Genomic DNA, 19,595 nt, shown 5'->3' with positions numbered 1-19,595 from the left:
GGAACAAAAAGGCCAAGGTAATATTGTAAACATGACTTGGAGAGATGTCCAGCCTGTACATTTCAGACAAGAAAACAGAATGATAGCGTCAACCATCATGTTCCTGACAGAATAAACCTTACAAGACAAAGAAAAACCATGTTTTGAACAAAAGGACATGATCTGGCTCTGGCATGTAGAATTACTTTAGAAACAGGCTATACCATGGTCTCAATGTTTTTTGTACCCCCAAAATTCATATGCTGAAATTCTAATGCCCAATGTGATGGTATTAGGAGGTGGGGCCTTTGGAAGGTGAATAGGTCACAAGAGCATAGTCTCATGAATCAGATTAATGCCCTTTAAAAAGAGAGCTCCGTTGCCCCTTCTACCATGTGAGGATACAAGTTAGCAGTCTGCAACCCGGAAGAGGGCCCTCATGAGAACCCAACCATTCTGGCACTCTGATCTTGGACTTCCAGCCCCCAAAACCGTGAGAAGTACGTTTCTGTTGTTTATAAGCCCCCCAGTCTGTGGTATTTTGTTACAGAAGCCTGAATGGCTAATAACTTATGCTAGACTATTTCTAAGAAATAGTATTTGCAAAAAACTGCACATCTCAAGGCAAGAACCAGACAGCCAAGATGCAGATAAATGCACCCAACAAAATAAAAGTATAATTGTAAAAACAACTACGCTTCAGAACACCAATTGCTGTCTTCTTTTTCATAGTAGAGATAAACAACTTCTTCATAACTAGTGTATAGTAAAGAAACTCCAATAAAGCAAAACCTTAGGGAAAGGAAGCAGTCAACTGGTTTCCCTTTCCAAGGGATAGGAGAGAGTTGACTAAAAGATAAGAAGCTTCAAGGCTTAATGGCTCTTATATCCATACTGATCCAAAGACAAAATACTAAGTACACTCAAGATAATGTAGTCAAAGCGATTAAATGTCCCATAATCTACCAAAGAATAAAATCATTTGACTTGGGATTTTATTTTGTCTTTAATGTTTCTCTGATCACTTAACAAGCAACTAAGAGGACTTGTGAGACTGAAGGAGGAGAGATTCTCACCCCACCCTTCCCCATCTCCAGCCAAATCTACAATCTTGGACACCAGGCGACAAATGAAGGTCCTGAGGTTTGGTGAAGAGAGCTCTGATTCTGGGTGAGAAGGAAAGGATCAGAGAGCCAAGGCAAAAAGATCCTGGACCACTAAACCCAAAACCAGGAAGAACCATTTTCAGTCTCTAAAACCAAACTCGGAACTTCCCTGACGGTCCAGTGGATAAGATCCACGGTCCCAATGCAGGGGGCCCGGGTTCAATCCCTGGTCAGGGAACTAGATCCCACATGCTGCAACTAAGAGCCCATATGCCGTAACTAAAGATCCCCCACACAACAACAAAGATCCTGCACGTGGCAACGATCCCACGTGTCGCAACTAAGACCCAGCACAGCCAGCTAAATAAATAAACAAACAAACAAACTCAAGTAAGCTAGCTCCATGACTAATTTTTAGCCAGAACTTCCGATTTAGAGCAGCGATCAGCATACCATGGCCTATGGGTCAAATCCATTCGATGTTTGTAAATAAAGTTGTGCTGGAACACAGACTCACTCATTTATTTACATGTTGTCTATGGCTGCTCTCACACTACAATGGCAAAAGTGAGTAGCTGCAACAAAAACCACGTGACCCAAAAGGAAAAAGATATTTACTATCTCATCCTTTACAGAAAAGGTTTGCTGACCACTAATTTAGAAGAAAGAAAAGAACACCTAGCTATTACTTTTTTGAAGGGCATTCAGAAGAGTAGGGTGCTTATAGTTTAGTTCAGCAATCAAAGGAGTCCATCTTCGGGAATTCCCTGGCGGTCCAGTGGTTAGGACTCTACGCCTTCACTGCCGAGGGCCCAGGTTCAATCCCTGGTCAGGGAACTAAGATCCCACAAGCCACGTGGCGCGGCCAAAGAGTCCATCTCTGATATCCTTTCCTCTAATTTCTAAAAGATGCTTTTTGCCATCGTGATGCAGGGATCATTTGTGAGGCATCTATGATATGGCAGCTCAAGGGACTAATAATCACTATCCATTCCTGTTAAGTTTTTCAAGCTTACTGTCAGACAAACACCAGGCAGACTTATAATGGTTCTTATTCCTTGCTTTCTTGCAGTAAACAGCCCAAGGCTATCTGATAGGATATACTGTTTATTATATTTAGGACATAAACATTTTGATGTGCCAGAATCTTTTAGGGAGCAAATGACTATCTTTTAACTATAGAATGATAAATAAGGATTTCTCCTGATCAGACCAAGTACCCTGAAATATAAGTGTATCTAAAATGCATGCCTCGGGACTTCTCTGGTGGCACAGTGGTTAAGAATCTGCCTGCCAATGCAGGGAACACGGGTTCGAGTCCTGGTCCAGGAAGATCCCACACGCCGCAGAACAACTAAGCCCATGTGCCACAACTACTGAGCCTGAGCTCTAGAGAGCCCACAAGCCACAACTACTGAGCCCACATGCCACAACTACTGAAGCCTGCGAGCCTAGAGCCCTTGCTCCACAACAAGAGAAGCCACCGCAATGAGAAGCCCATGCACCGCAACGAAGAGTAGCCCCTGCTCGACACAACTAGAGAAAGCCCACGTGCAGCAACGAAGACCCAACGCAGCCAAATAAATAAATAAATTTATTTTTTTAAAAATGCATGCATGCCTCCCAAACCAGATATCAGTTCTGTCAATGGCTGGTGAAGGAGATCAGAGCTGAGATAGCTTTGTATAAGATATTATCTGTCTAGGTTGCTCCTAAAGAGAAAGCAATGGGAATAAACAAGAGGAAACTCATCCAAAGATGCCATGAAAAGCAGGATGCTATGTTAGTGAACTGCTCTGGACAGATGAGACAAGGCCTACCTGAAGTCTGCACTGAGGGGGAATCCGATAAATTCTAACTCTTAAAGAGTGAGTACTCACTGGAATTGAAGTCTTAACCTCAACTTTAATGTCAATGAAAAATTCCTTTCTCAGACAATGGGGGAGGAGGGAATCAGCTAGCCAAAGAGAAACAAACACTAAGCCAGGGAGATGAACTTTCTCAAATCCTCCATGTCAGGGAAAAAAGAGGCTAGGAATCACTATAAAGTCTACTAGAAAGGGGGAAACATTCATTCGTTTTTCAATGAGTATTTATCCAGCACCTACGTACCAGGCACTGAGGTTAGAGGTACTAAACAAAACAGACAAAAACCCTTGTCCTCATGGAGCTTACTTACATTCCAGTGGGGGTGTGGCATAAAATATGGTGCACATTATATGGTGTTAAGTGCTCAGAAGAAAGACAGTGAACCACAGGGAGTGTCGGGGTGGGGGGTGGCCATATAAGGCTACACTGCGGAGGTGGCATTTGAGTGTTTCTGGGCTAGCGTGCTTTGGAGTACACCCGACGGACTAGAACAGAGGTTTAGCCCAAGAAATCAAATTGTTTATACTCATGGAATATCCATGTGAGTTATGAGCTTGCAGTTGTGACTGTCACACTGTTCTTCAGAGACAGTAACATAACCTGTTCTCTATGGGGACAAAGTTCAAGAAAAGAAAGTACACAGCATACATTTTTCCCAGTTAGATAAAAGCACACTTTCAAGAAAATCCCTCTTTGAAATGTTCCCAAAATAACAAAGGACTAAAAAAGTATAAACTCACAAGGACAAAAAAATAGAAAAAACAAGGACAGACAAGAGATGTCAACAAATAAGCAGATAAAGTAAAAAAAAAAAAAAAAAGTGAGGACCTTATACAGCAGAGAATTTTTTTGTGGGGGATACCATCTTAAGAGAGTACATGGCAGGATATAAGGAAAGACAAACTTACAGCAAGGCAGTACTGACAAACATCTCAAACTAGATCAAAATTCTGCAGGAAAAATGTAGAGCCTACCCTGGAAAGAACAGAAAGGAAACCCTACAGGAGGACTTTTTTTTTAATGGGTCACTGCTACACAGGTAAGCAAGAGCCCTGCAGCCTTAGGGGACTGCCAGTCTTGGTGTTAATTTGACAATGGAAGAAAGTAGCAAAGAGACTAAATCAGCTGCCAGAACTAGACTTACTTCAAAGAAAAGGGTAAATTTAAACTAAAAGCTCCTTACCTCTATACCTGTTGGCCACCAAAAGCTTAAGCTAAAAACAAAAATTACTGTAGTAAAACTGGTTTTATCTGGGTCCCCACTGGAGAAAGGGGATAAGGATTGGGACACCTCCTCTCTCTTTCTCATCCATAAATTTCAAAAACAGAGAAAGAACTGAGAATTGAGCATAAGCATCCTCTAAAATATAACCAGTGAAGCAGGAAATATGACTTTTCCAACAGGTCTCAAAACTTAAGACATCTAGGTGTTGCAAAATCTTCCCTGAGATAGCATAACACCTAACAAATAGCAAAAACTCTTTCCATTCTTGAAAAATCAGGAGTACCCTATTTTTCTATCATTCATTCCTCCTTTCTATAGAAGCCAACTATTTCCCCCAAACGCGCAATGCAAATAAAAAGAACAATGCAAAGAAATTCTATTTAAAAGGTAGGGAAAGTAACACTTTCCTATTTGTTACACTTTTACAACATCTGCACTTACTTTAACAGACTGTTGTAAAAATAAAATAGAATGTGTATCAAAGTTGCTCGGTATTTTTAAAATCAAGTTCAAAAGAACTAAACATCTCCACGTTTCAAGAGTTCACTGAAGATTTTATTAAAGTTTCACATTTGCTTACTTATTTTCTGCCCTCCATAAAATTATTGGAAAATACTTAAAAATTAAAGATAGAAATACTAGAGAGCAGAAACTAATACAAACACAAAGGTAAGAGTAACAAGATTTCTTATAAATATCATCCCAAATTTTTTTATTACTGATAACAATCTTAAAAGTACAAGCTAGACAGTTCTCTCGTTTCTTAACTTAAAAACAAAAAACTATAGGGAATGCACTAGTTTCGTCTTTATGGATATTCTTCAACAGTTAAAAAAATTTATCTTAGTAACACATAGTATATATAGATATATGTCTTACCTATTAAAGATTTGATATTTTCTAAGATTAAATCACTAGTAGTATTTCCAGATAAATCTTGCCCCAATTCAGCAATCAGCTTGGCATAACCTTCATTTTCTTCTCTTAACAGATTAAATTTTTGCTGCTTATAACTGAAATTAAACATCATAAAGCAGATAAAATTAATTTCAATTAACAAGCTTGCATAAGAGTATTGTATTCTTCTCACTGAATTTTCTTACTCTCTTATATAAAACAATCATAAGAACAGTTGTTGAAAGTTTACCTCTTTGTCTATCTTTTAGGATAGAAAATAACAGTGATTCTTAAGGGACACCCCAATGTTAATTACACAAGGAAAGGATATCGCTAATAATATAACACTATTTCCATCATTGACAAGAATATACCTTAAAGCCACAGTTGTAAATTATTTTATTGGTAGTAATAAAAGCATTGAATATTATTTTAACTTCTAACACGGAAAAAAATTAACATTGGTTTCACACAGGTAAAGTTCACTGCTGACTGAATAACCATAGGCTACTCTTAAAAGGAAAAAACACAAGACACATGCTAACAGCAACAACAACAAAAATCTTCAAAACGCCTTTAGAAACTTCTAGTATTCAACATGAGAACTAAAAAGCATGCTCAGGTACTTGATCTGCAACATAAAAATACATGTACTTACAAGAGTTTTGTCTTGATTTTAACTGACTTTTGATTGAATTGCTGTGATTGTTTGATAAGCCCTAATGATTCCAATGTTTCTGGATCCAAGCGTTCCTTCAGAACTGTGTCTGAAACTAAATGCTGTATTAAAAAATATCAAAGGCCATTTTACTCCTCAGCATTCCAACTATGCATTCACAATATTAAAACATATTCAAAATTATTTTCCCAAATAAGAATATTAAAATCACCTTATATATATACATCAACAACTTTATAAAAAGGCTTGGAACTTCAATCTAACAAAAATGATGACTTTCCAAGTACTGAAACATACAGCTTTTTAAAACTTCACTAAAAATTATATGCCATGCTGTACACAACCTACAAATGACAAGAACTACAGATGTAATTCTGATTAAAATTGAGTCTGTCAACTGAATTTTCTTTAAGATAATGCAGCATTTCAGCCTTCTTTGGTTTCTACTGTTTAAGTCAAATTCTATTGTCTGTCCTCGCAGCAAAGACAAGGACATTCTTCCAGGTCTGAGTAATGGCATTCCGCCTTGGTTTTAAATTTATGAACATAAAATGGTTTGCTAGACAATGATTATGATGAGCTCTAGAATTAATTATTTTTAAACTACCTCCATTCTTTTTCTCCTTGCCTAACAGTTTATGAAAAATTGTTCAGTTTAAAAGCTGTCCATATCATTTCTAGTCACTTGATAGATGCTTACCTTTTCCTTAGTTAGGAACTTACTAGGTCAGGAATATCACCAAAGGTTTTCTATGCATAGATAGTTTAAGTGATATGGTACCATGCCTATTTCATAGAAAAAAATTAGCATGTCTAATTTTACAAAGCATTCCATTTCAAAACCCAAATCTCACCTTATAATGAATAGTCAACTGAATGTCAATACCCTCCTCCATTAACATGATTATCTGTGATTATAATCATTCCACATAAAATTTAGAAATGGAAAGTATTTTTTAAAACTTACCAAACATGTTAATACCAATTGTGTAAAATAGTCTCTCTTGCTTTTTTCTTCTAAACAATTTGTCTCAATATCTATAATGATGAAGAAAAAGAAAGATGAAAGTTTGATTTTTCTAGACTCCACAGCTATAATAAGATACCTGTTTTCTTTAAAACTAGCTAAATTTAAAACTCCTCATTCTGAATTTGGGGAAAAAATTTAAACCGTGGTAAGCATAAGCAGTCCTTCATGTGCATATGAATACGTAAAGATTTATAAATTTTATAAATTATTATTATATTCTAAATTATAAATACTTATAATTTATAAATACTTATTAAAAACTTATATAAATACTTATATAAAAACTTATATAAATACTTATAATTTCTCCTGATACTGAAAAACTGACCTTGTGACCAATGGCATATCCATAAAATGGTAAGTTGATTATGGAGCTATGTGCTAAGGCACTGCAAGCAACAAAGCTTCCAAAAAATACTGTTTTCAAAAATGGAAACATTAGGGAATTCCCTGGCGGTCCAGTGGTTAGGACTTGGCGCTTTCACTGCCAAGGGCCAGGGTTCAATCCCTAGTTGGGGAACTAAGATCCCACAAGCCACGCAGAACGGCCAAAAAAAAGGGAAACATTCAAGCAAAGTTTAAACAACCACATGTCAGAGATGCTAAGGTAAAAAGCTGAACTGGGTGACAACGAAGATCTCTTCTAATACTAAAGATCCTATTACTCATGAAGATCAAACCCTCGACTTTGGCCACCTTGGTACCATGTTCTAACCAAGCTACTTGGTCACCAACTCTATGAAAACTGTATTAAAAGGCATTTTTAACATCCTATTTTGAATTACAATTCTAGTCAGCAAACAAAACTTCACTCAAGATTTTCATTTTCTTCCTACTGAAATATTTTTTTTAAAAAACTGAGACCTCCTTGAGTTTCAGTACATTATTCAAAAAATTTGTCAAACAATTTTCCGATCTAAAGTATAGCATCAAAAACTTCAACCAGGATTAGCAGGATTACAAAATTGATCTCAGGATTATTGTTTTAACTGATTACACACCATTACCTTATTTTTAAAGTCAATTCATATTTAGAATGTGCTATAGAAAACGGCACCAATTTTAGTGATGTAATAAAAATTGCCCTCTAAAAGTTCTAGGGCTCCCCCAGACAGACATCCTACAACTGCTTTGCTTCAGTTTACTTTCTACTGCCATCACTAAGAATCAAAAGAGAAGAGGACCTATCATTAAACACATCCATATTTTCCCGGGCCTTCTCCACTTTTCCTTCTTGGACAGTGCCATCTCCCAATATTCTGGCAACTACAGCTAAGCACACAGTCAGCTCAAGCATATTAAGGGAATTTCAGGGTGTAATTTATACAATGTAAATTGCAGTACAATCTCAATCTATCAATAAGACTTTTAATCTGTGTGTATCTCAACAATCCCTTCCAGGGACTCCTAGTTGTCTCCTCATTATCTAGTCTTCTGGTCCCTCCTCAGCCTAGAACTTCAAGGATACTGATCTTGAGGGGTCAGGACTAAAGTGGGCCTATTCTTTTAACCAATATCCATCTACCCTCAAAGGCCCTACAGTCCCTAAGATCTACCTCCAAAGTCCCCAAGATGAGAGCATTTGGGTAGCAGGTTCATCCTCTTCAAGTAAAGTCTACTCTCCTCTCAGCCATCGGACCTGATTAACTCTCTGGGTTCTGACCATATTAGGAAATGCTTAATGGGACCTTAGTAAATTTCTTGGCTAAACTATCTCAATAATCAATATAGGACTCTACTATTCCAATTATGCTTTCCCTGTTTTCTTTATTCTTTTTGTTCTAACTTACGAAATCATTCATTATTCATTCATTATTTCTGACTCCTCAACCCCAAATCAGCACCTAATAAGTTTTCTTTAACTTCCCTCTGATTTTCCTAAAAAGCCCTCAGCCATTTCCATCTCTAGGCCCAGTATCACCAACCACCTAACCCAGCTCAGAGGTCCCATCAGTGCATCAAGTCACATCAGACTCTCCTTTCGGGTTAATATAGTTCTCAGGCCCCCTCACCCTTACATGATTAATCTTTTAAAGGAAATTGTTATCTTAACCAGGAAAGTACAGCACTGATTTCTCTTATAACTGTTAAAATATTAGAAAGATAACATGATACACCAGAAAGATCATGGACTCTAGAACCAAAAAAACCCAGGTTCAAACCCTGCCTTATACTAGTTGTGTGGCCTTGAAAAATCACTTTTCTGAGCTTCGATTTTCTGATCCATGTATCTACTTTACAGAAACTGCTGTGAGGATTTAAATGAAATTAAATGCTTAACATACAGAAGGTGCTCCAAAATGGCACCTACATTATTATTACTGTGATCATCATTATAATTATCATCATCATTATTAGAGGTAGCTCGCGTTCTCACTCCTATTCCCCTACCTTGGTCTGGGGTCACCCTTGGATCATTTTTTTTCTGCCAAGGGTGGGGGTACGTGAGTGAGGGGGCAGGTGAGGGAAATTCTCTTTCCAAGTTTGCCGTCCTAATCCTGCTTGTAAAAATGGACTGGATAGGCTAAAAGAAATTTCCCAAGAGCAACCAAACGTCATCTTCATGAATTCATGTTACTAGTAAAAAGCAATGACTTGTAATAATAATTCATATTATATAACTAAATAACTATGAAGGGAAAATATATCCTAATAAAATAAGTCAATATAAAAAAAGAAATTACTAGAACTTACTAGTAAGCTGATAATTGACGATTACCCAAAGAAAGATATAAAATGTACTCCTGACACTATCAATGAATAACAGCTTCCACACAATGGTACCTACAAATCACTCTTTAAGTCTTACAAATTTATAGTAAAAACAATTTTCTAAATTGAAACCTGTCTCGTGTTATATTTATTAGTAACATAATATCTTTAGTGCCTGCTCTAAAAATTAAGCTTAAAAGGTTTTTGTTGTTGGCATAAATCAATCAATCCAATAGACAGCATGAACAAATACTTTATCATCTAAACCAGGATAGTTTTAAGATTGAAAGAAGGCACAATTAATAATTACGCCAGGAGAACAAAACAAAAAGGGGACATACGGTCACCAGTCAATGGTCTTTTCATTTATCACTCACGGTCCACACACATTTTGACCTATTCCCAACCTTACTGTTGTTATAAAATCTTAAACGTCCTGAAGGATCAAGGACCAGACATTTAGATTTGTTGCAGTCAAATTTGGGATTCTCAGTAAGACATTTAAGTAACCTATCTAATTCTAAGAGTTAAGATTAATGAGCTAAAGTAATTCATTCCAACTTGACAAAGCCTCAGAGGATAAGTCATATTTTAAAGCGAATATTATAATGTTTGGTAATGTTTTCTAACAGGTCAAAGTTACAGAAAGCATAAGACTGATGAGGAAAACTGTGCTCAAAGATACTTTAATTCAGATTTAAAATCAGAGAAATAAATTTGTAATATACATTATTTTTTAAATCCATGCCTCCCATGGAGGGACACTACCTTTTGTTCTAAGTCAAAGAAATATTCCTTTCTTATCTTGCATGAATTCTTATTTATTCTGGACAAATAGAGAAGCTGCTATTTCCAAAGTTGGTTTCTCATCCTCAAAACAAAAGTACTTTTGATTACTTTGGCTCTTCTTGCTCTCTCTAAAATTAAGAAGAATCAAAAGAGTACAATAGTAAAGTAAATACCTCTTGAGTATCCTGAGATTCTGACATTCATTGATAATCTGCACTGAATAATATTAATTATGTGGTTACTAAAATCTGAATAATTCAGACTAACTTATCTTCAGAAAACCTGGCCTTTTTACTTGAAATGACTTAATTTAGCTCAATTTTATATAAAGATACATTCCGAAAAACTCAAACTATTTGAATTATAAACTAAAACTATTTAAAGCTAGCTTATAAATAGTAATTAAACTCACATTTGACTTATAAATATATATATTCTAGATTTGTAGAAAATTTGTAAAATCCGTAGTTTGAAAGAAAGCATTTTATTTAACACAGTACATTAATTTACCAAACAACACTTTTTACAGGTGAAATAAAGGCTTATTAATACCTACCTAATACACAGAATACGTCGGCAAGAATGGATGGCATATCCTCACGAAATTCCTAATTTTAAAAAATACAATTATTCATAGTAAATACTAGAATAGCACACTAGCAATTATTATGGTTTCAGAAAAACACTCTTCAGTAAAACTTAAAAACAAAACCCTAATACCACTATGTTGACAAATAAAAGTTTTCAAGTTTCATAATATAGAGAAAATTAAGAGGGAGATAATGGTTGGAAAAAATGTTTAAATGTCTACCATGAAATAACTTGAGTTTAAAAAAAAAAAAAAAAGAAACTTAAAACAAGCACCTCAGGAAATAATAAAGAACACAAATGAGTAACATTTTTCCAGTGAAGTTTCATGTCAGAAACCACTGGAATTTGGAGTACCTTACACCTACCTAAAGCAAGACTGTTAAATATGGTACATTTTTCATCTAAAACTTTAAATGTTGCGCTCATGCCTGAGTCAACACTGATCTATGCAAAGATCATAGTATTATCAGAACAAAAATCTAAAAAATGCAATAATAATTACAAGCTGTTGTCTCATAACTCAAGATTCTCTGAAGATGAAAATAATTACCAAAAATCTATCTTTATTTTATTTACGCACTGATGTTTGCAGCCTTTGGAGAAACTGACCCGAAACTCTCCCCTCGTTTCTGGAAGAATACTTCAGCATTTATCCTAGATTTGTCTCCTGACTTCCCACTCCCACACCCAATTTTAGAGCCATTTTCCATTAGTAAGGATCATAGTTCAATTATTGCAATTAGTTTGCTGGCACTATAGCAACCCTAAAATTAGCCTACTTTCAGAGAGTAAAGGAAAGAAATATAATTCTAAAGAAAAAACTGGTAGCTGTAAGAGACAGACAAGATATGTTTCTGTGGCTAAGATATGGGACAGTGCAATATAGGACTATGAGAATCTAGCCACGACAAAGAATCCAGCTGCAGAAGTATATATATCACTAAGGACTCAAAGAAAGAGAAGCTAAGTAAGAACAAAACACACATTAAGTTCATTTGGACTATTCATTTTCAATAAATGGGAAAAGTATTAGAATCCAATTCCATTAACACACTAAACCCTATACGGATGCCCAATTTACAGAATGAAATAACCTTAATTGCCGATCAGACGTTAGTCTCTTCTTAAGGGCTATGAAATTTGGCTATGTCTACTTGAATACAAGTGCTCCCAAACAGTAGAGCAAGACAAGAGTTTTCAAACATGGAATATTAGTTGTTGAAGAAATAGACTACTCCAACACAAGCTAATCAGATAGAGACAGTTGAGAGGTAAAGGAGAAACTCATATTGAACCTCTACTGTTCAAATACATCTCAACATGAGGGGGGGAAAAAATCACAACTACTGAACATAGAAAGTCCTTAAGACCATCCTCGGGAAAGCACAAAAATCATACAAAGAAAAAGGCTACAGAAGCTTAAAGCAGCACAGGGGAAATTCATACTGACATCAAGAAACTCCAGGTACCACCTCAATAATACTTATTATGAAAGCTGTTCTCAACTGGGCAGATAATTCTATTTATACAAGTGTAAAACCCAGCCTAATAATAATAGAATAATACACCACTTGTAATAAAATGAAACTTAACTCCTGCTTTACAATAAACACCCTTACAATTTGAGAGTTCATCTTTCAATTCAAATACCAAACAACCATGGAAAGTATCTGGTCTGAATCTAACTTAAATTTTCTAATAAATAAAAGAGTGAAACAGAATATCGACTTAAAGGTTAGGGAAAAATCTAGTTATTATTTTCTAAAGCAAACAACAAACAACAGGAAAATTAGCATTAAGCAAACATTAGAATCACACAACCTCAATTTAAAATAATTTAATCCTCAATTTTTTAAATACATTTAATTTCTAAACATAACCACAAACAAAAGAAAATGCCTTGTTATGCTATACTGGGAGAACAGTCTAACCAAATTATTTTTTTATAGGAGCTTTTTTTTTTTTTCTTCCTCCCAGCTTACGTAATATTTCCTGCTCTACTCACAACCAGGGAAAAAGATTAAAATACCTATATTTCTGTCTAGCAACAATGGCTTACCAATATTATCTTAAAACATTCACTACTATAATTTTGAATAAAATGAAACACAAGTTATACACTTCAGGGATCCTTGCATCAAAGGCAAAAAGAAATATGTAAAAATTATCAAATTTAAAAAACATATATATACTTACACTAATGTCATTAAGAACATTAGATGCCTGTTCATGCTTTAGATTTCCTTTAATGACATGGCATGATAACTCATAAAGAGCTTGCTGGAAATCTGTCAAACATAAAACAAAGAATATAATGACACAGTCTCTTGAACATGAAAGGTAGACTCTCTAGGGGAAGATCTACGTATTTCCTACTTCTCGGAATTATTATAAACATCAATAATGATTAAGAAAACTATACTTCTAATGCTTTTCTCTAGCAGATTTTTTCCTTTTATTTTCACAAAAACACAATACTTAGAGTAGAAAAAAGTTAACCTTGACTCCACTACTATAACATAACTACTGCTTGAGCACTTCCTTCCAATCTTTTTCTATATGTCTACATATTTTACATACTTGCATTCATAGTTTACATCATTTGGTATTCTGATTACCTGACAAACATTTCTAAAAGCATTTTCTCGTGCTACCAAAGTCTACGAAATTATTTTTAATGAGTGCATAGAACTCTAGCAAGTGAATATAAACCATTCTTCTCGCCAGGAGATTCACAGATTTTTCTAACTATATTCAGATTATAGTCAATTCAATCGCAGGGCTACACTGACAACAGATAAGGAATAGCAGTAAATATAAAATTTAATTTTACCCATATCCTGTCAGAGAAATTTCTCCCCAAAATCTCATTTTCTCCTCTATTTCCATCAGAATTCAAACTAAAATACGTTCAGCCCTCTGTATCCACAGGTTCTGCATCCACAGATATGGAGGGCTGACTTTAGTCACTGTACAATGCCATTTTATATAAGGGACTTGAGGATCCTCAGATTTTGGTATCAGAGGGGGCTCCTGGAACCAATCCCCTGCAGATACTAAGGGATGATCGTAGTTACATATGTACATACACACATAAAACATCAGTCCTATGAGAATTGTCAACCACATGTACAGTAGTCTCATTCACTATTAATCAGCATAGTCCCCCTTTCCTGGAGAAGGAATTTGAGCAGGGGGGAGGAGTTAATGGTCAGGTGAACACCTCCTTTCAGCCACCTTTTTCTTTAGTCCCATACACTAAAATCTTTATCTCCTTCCTCTCATTAAAAGTAGGAAAACAAGTAGCTCTAAAAACATTAATGTAAAATAAAGTCAATTTATAATCCACTTTTGAAATAAATCAAAAAATCTTTCAGGGCAATATAACAAGTTAAGAAATCAAATATTTGGGAGTTCCCTGGTGTTCTAGTGGTTAGGATTCGGTGATTTCACTGCTGTGGCCGGGGTTCAATCCCTGGTCGGGGAACTGAGATCCTATAAGCTGTGCAGCGCGGCCAAAAAATAAAAATTTAAAAGAGAAATCAAATATTTAAAAATCTTCTCCTTTGGTCTACTACTAGCCACAAAAAAGGAACATAACAGAAGTCAAAACATTTATCAATCCCCCTTTAAACAATGAAAATAGTATTTTACAATGAAGTAAAGTTGTCCATTAAATTACTCACAAAAGAAATATAGCCAGATTATCCCAATTCCTTATGAAGAATCCATTAAATATATTCTACCTTTTTCACAAATATGCCTTCATTATGCTTATAGTAAACTATATAAAAACTAAAATGCAAAGGAAAAATTTCTGTTAGTATGGTAGGAATATGAGGTCAATTTCATGCTTTCAATTTCCATTAATAAAATGCTTTTATAACGAATAATAGCCATTTGAAGTTATCTAGATAACTAAGATTTTTTAAAAAGCAATCACTCTTAGAAGCACAAAACAGCTGAGCATCATAAACTAAATTCCTGTAAGAATATGGGCTCACAGGGGCTGAGGGAATTCTAATCTTGATCAAAGGAGATTAAAGTAGAGAACAAATGGCCCAGGTCATCTCGCTGACACTAAGTGACATAAAAACAATCACAATGTAATCCACAAAGTAGCAAAGACAGTCCCCAATTCAAATGTTATTTAAATGCCCATTTAAGTGGCTAGCCCTGCAAAATCCACAAAGCCCTGCAAAATCTACACTAAAGCTGAAAGCCCTGCAAAAAAGCCCTGCAAAATCTACACTAAAGCTGAAAAACTTTACATTTACAATGGGGAGGAAAACTTACAACCCTTATAATTACACAGAAAAGAATAAATGCTAATGTTTCAGAAAAAGCAGCTTTAAGAACAGCCACAAGTAAAAGGGACTTCTAGACATTCTCTGTGGAATTTGAACATTTTAGACACTAGTTCTTGGTTATGTCGAATATCACTAAGACTACTCATGTTTATCAGCCATCCTTACAACGTTATTTTATGGGGGTGTGGGGAAGAGACTTATAAAAAGAACAAGGAGAAGCAGCGTGTGCAAGGGAAACTGCCTGCCTGAAATGAAATCAGTTTGAGGGAGAGGCAGAAAGGGAAAAAAGGGCACAAGGAACACCACCCAAACTCAATCCTGAGATAGACGAAGGAAATTCTGAAGAAACAACATTCAGTTCCCTGCATGGACTACCCACTGGGGCCCTCAGACCAAAGCTTGATTGTTGGCAGATATCATCCAAAGAGTGTTATGCATTGAGGAAGTAGGCAAGGGCTCATATTAAGGTAATATTTAATTTTTGATAAAAGTAAACTTATCTACAGAAAATTATCTAATTTTTTTATTTAAAAATAGAATATTGACTATAAATTATTTTTCCAGATTTGAAAAAAAATGTTATGGGTTCTATCCCCAATGAAAGCTACACATGAAAATGCTTTAAACTTACTGGGCATTACTGCTTTTGTTTTTGCCCCTCCTTTTCTAAATCCATATACCTAATTTTATTTATTTTTTTTATTTATTTTTTTTGCGTTATGCGGGACTCTCACTGTTGCAGCCTCTCCCGTTGCAGAGCACAGGCTCCGGACGCGCAGGCTCAGCAGCCATGGCTCATGGGCCCAGCCGCTCCGCGGCATGTGGGATCTTCCCAGACCGGGGCACGAACCCGTGTCCCCTGCATCGGCAGGCGGACTCTCAACCACTGCGCCACCAGGGAAGCCCCATATACCTAATTTTAAATTAATGAAAGTTAAATAGCAAGTCCTTTAAAATTAACATAACTAAAAATTTACACCCTGTTTAATAACATTTTACTTAATATACCATATTTGTGATATGCAGTAGTAAACAACTCCATTCCTTTTAATGTTTTCCATGACACTACCTTTAACAAGATCCCCAGATACCACCTAAACATAACCAGCTTTAGTAAAAACACTGAACCTCAGTTTCTGGAAATTTCCTAGTGCCAAAAAGATCAGAATAGGGTTTTTTTTCCGTGCTAGCCCTTCTCTTCTGTTTATGATTGATACCTAGCCTGTATAAGTTTTACTACAGCTAGCCACTGCTGAAATGTAGGTAAATATACCATGTTACAATTATAAAAGCCAAGCAACATTATATGACTATTATGCAGGTCAAAAGACAACCATATAAAGAGATATATAGTCTTACTATAACTATAGTTTTAATCTCAATTCTAATATATTCATAGAAAAGCTTTATATAATGTGAATATCTTAGACCTTTTGCTTTTATTCATAAAGTTTAATGGAAAACAGGATATTTAATAATTTTGACCAAGCCAAAAATAATAGCTATGATACTTTATTTATTTAATTATTTATTTATTTTTTGGGCTGCGTTGGGTCTTTGTTGCAGCGCGCAGGCTTTCTCTAGTTGTGGCGAGAGGGGGCTACTCTTCATGGGGGTGCACGGGCTTCTCATTGTGGTGGCTTCTCTTGTTGCAGAGCACGGGCTCTAGGCATGCAGGCTTTAGTAGCTACAGCAAGCAGGCTCAGTAGTTGCAGCACACGGGCCCTAGATTGCGCAGGCTTCAGTAGTGGCACGTGGGCTCAGTAGCTGTGGTGCACGGGTGGTAGGGTGCGCGGGCTTCAGTAGTTGTGGCTCGCGGGCTCTAGAGTGCAGGCTCAGTAGTTGTGGCGCACGGGCTTAGTTGCTCCATGGCATGTGGGATCTTCCCGGACCAGGGATCAAACCCATGCCCCCTGCATTGGCAGGAGGATTCTTAACCACTGTGCCACCAGGGAAGTCCTATGATACTTTTAAAAGTCTTACCTCTAGAAGTTGAACTATCATGGCTTTTATTTTCACTGAGGATCCGGCATAAATGCAAACTAGAATAAAACAAATAATCTGTATTAATTTCTAATCCTAACATAGATAATCCTTATAGAGCAAATTATATCAACTAAAAATATCTGGAAATGTATCAGATATTTTTAAATCTATTAGTTTATAAATTAAATAAACCTATAAACCCTAATTGGTCAGAACTGGAGGATGCTAGTGAATCAAGTCATTATTTTGAAAACTGGTAAATAAAAGAATGAAAATCAAGCACTTATTCTGCCTTTTGTATATGAACGAATAGTTAATAAAAAATGCCTCTGTTAGTATTTCAGCTAACAAACAAAGGAATGATAGAATTAGAACAGCACCATTTTAAGGTCCCTAATAAATTAAAGGATCTAGGCATCTATGAATGGCTGTTCACATCACAAAAGACAATCAGATATTATGTGCCTCCTGATCCTGATATACAAGAATACACCACCACCTATGAAGTTGTCTTTAAAGGGGGGGGGCAATAACTTAAATTCAAACTGTGAGAAACTCTATAGGACAATGGCCCAGTCTCTTCAACAAATATATTACAAGGGAAAATAAAAGATGGCGTGGGATCCTTAGGGTGAAAAAGGCTTAAGAGATATATCGATCACAGTGTATGGCTCCTTATTTGGATCCTGTTTCAAACAAATATTTTAAAAATTAACATTTATGAGTCAACTGGAATATTTTATAACTTTTTAAACGATAGATGCTGAAATATCTACAGATGAAATATTTACTTCAAAAGTATGGGAAAATGGGTAGGGTTATAGATGAAACAAGACTGGTCAGCAGTTGATAAATATTTAAGTTGGTTGATGATTTCACTGGGGAGCTATTATATCTACTTTCTCATCTGAGACTTTTTTCCTATAACAAAGTTTAAAAACAAAAAGTTGAAATTTTTTCATAAAATTAAAAAAAATACTTGTTGTATGGTGAATATTTCTTCACTAATTTAAATACAGCAAAGGATAGATATACAGTATACAGTGAAAGGAGGTATGTTTAATTGGAATTCCAGAAAGAAGAGAGAAAAGGGCAAAAGCAGTATTTGAAGAAATAATAGCCAAGAATTCAGTTTTCCAGAACTGAAGTGAAATCCGTATCTGATTATATCAATAGTAAAACTACAGAAAACCAAAGACAAAATCATTTAAGCACCTGAGAAAAAAAAGGCAATTAGTATCTTCATGACTTCTCAACAAGAACACTTGATAGCTGGAAGATACACTCAAGGTGCTAAAACAAAGTACCTGTCAACCTAAAATTCTATACCCAAAAAACACAGTTCCAAGAAAAGATAAAATAAGGACTGAACTTCAGACTAATAAAAATTGAGTTCACATACTAAAAGAAATGCTTGAGGACATTCTTCAGGCGGGATAAAAATGATCCCAGAAAGAACCTTAGAGTTGCAGCAAGAAATGAGGGAAAAAAGTGCTAAGTATATAGGTAATTCTAATTTAATATTAACTGAATAATAATAATAGTGACTTATGGTATTTAAACATGTGTAGTATTAAATATAGAGAGATAGATATATAAATGGAAAAACACTGAAATACATCAAGGCTAACGTGGGTTTATCCCAAATACACAGTTAGTTCAAATTAACTCACCACATTAAACCGACTTTTAAAATAACACAATAATTCAGGAATAGGTTCTATTCCTAATTTTCTAAAAGTCCTTTATGCATAAAAGACATTTGACAAAATTCAACTTCCATTCACTATTTTTTAAAAAGACTTTTAGAAAATCAGGAATAGAAAAAAACTTATAATTTGATAAAGTAGCAGTTCTGATAGTGTGGTTCACAAACCCCTGATCCCCAAGACACTTTCTAGAGCTCTGTAAGGTCAAAACTATATTCATAATAATACTAAGACTTCATTTCCCTTCTTTTGCTGTAATGACATTTGCCCTAATAATTCAAAAGCAAAAGAAGGTTAAGACGGTTAGCACCCTAACATTTATCAAGGCAGTAGCACCAAACCGTCTCACTGAATTCTTCAATATCAAGAAATCAAAGGAAAGAATATAGCCAGTCTCATGTAAGATGTCACCAAACTGTTTCATTATATATTTCATGACCATTCACAAACAAAAGCCAGTTTCACTTAAGAATGTCCTTGATAGGAGTGGCCTCAGCAAGATGGCAAAATAGGAAGCCCCAGGCCTTCCTTCCTCCCATAGAAACACAACTCAACAATACACATACCCAATTCCCTTTACGAGAAATTCAGAAACCAGTTAAGAGGCCCCTGCATCCCAGGCGAGGACTAAACCAGCTGCATCAAAGCTCGTAGGAAAACACAACACACTCTTTCACCATAGTCCCTCCTCCTGGCACAACACCACACAACTG

The 19,595-nt window shown here is 35.6% G+C and overlaps 1 protein-coding gene across 10 annotated transcripts in view; it reads right to left on the bottom strand.

Annotated features, from left to right (window-relative positions):
- THOC2 (THO complex subunit 2) overlaps positions 1-19,595 on the bottom strand; it is a 99,530-nt gene that overhangs the window by 68,141 nt on the left and 11,794 nt on the right. For all 10 annotated transcript variants that reach the window (XR_003003523.1, XM_024747099.1, XM_024747114.1 and 7 more), the window contains exons 2-7: positions 17,171-17,229; positions 13,074-13,165; positions 10,843-10,894; positions 6,723-6,793; positions 5,735-5,856; positions 5,059-5,192 (exon numbers count right to left, since the gene is read on the bottom strand). Coding sequence is in view for 9 of the 10 variants with exons in the window: in XM_024747099.1 (XP_024602867.1) it covers positions 5,059-5,192; positions 5,735-5,856; positions 6,723-6,793; positions 10,843-10,894; positions 13,074-13,165; positions 17,171-17,229 (530 nt within the window). In the remaining variant the exon portion in view is untranslated. The remainder of the gene's footprint in view (positions 1-5,058; positions 5,193-5,734; positions 5,857-6,722; positions 6,794-10,842; positions 10,895-13,073; positions 13,166-17,170; positions 17,230-19,595) is intronic.

This window comes from Neophocaena asiaeorientalis, unplaced genomic scaffold (assembly GCF_003031525.2).
Source record: "Neophocaena asiaeorientalis asiaeorientalis breed wild unplaced genomic scaffold, Neophocaena_asiaeorientalis_V1.1 scaffold492, whole genome shotgun sequence".
NCBI classification, from domain to species: domain Eukaryota; kingdom Metazoa; phylum Chordata; class Mammalia; order Artiodactyla; family Phocoenidae; genus Neophocaena; species Neophocaena asiaeorientalis.
Note: the sequence above shows the minus strand (reverse complement) of the source record. Positions and strands in the feature narration are given on the sequence as shown.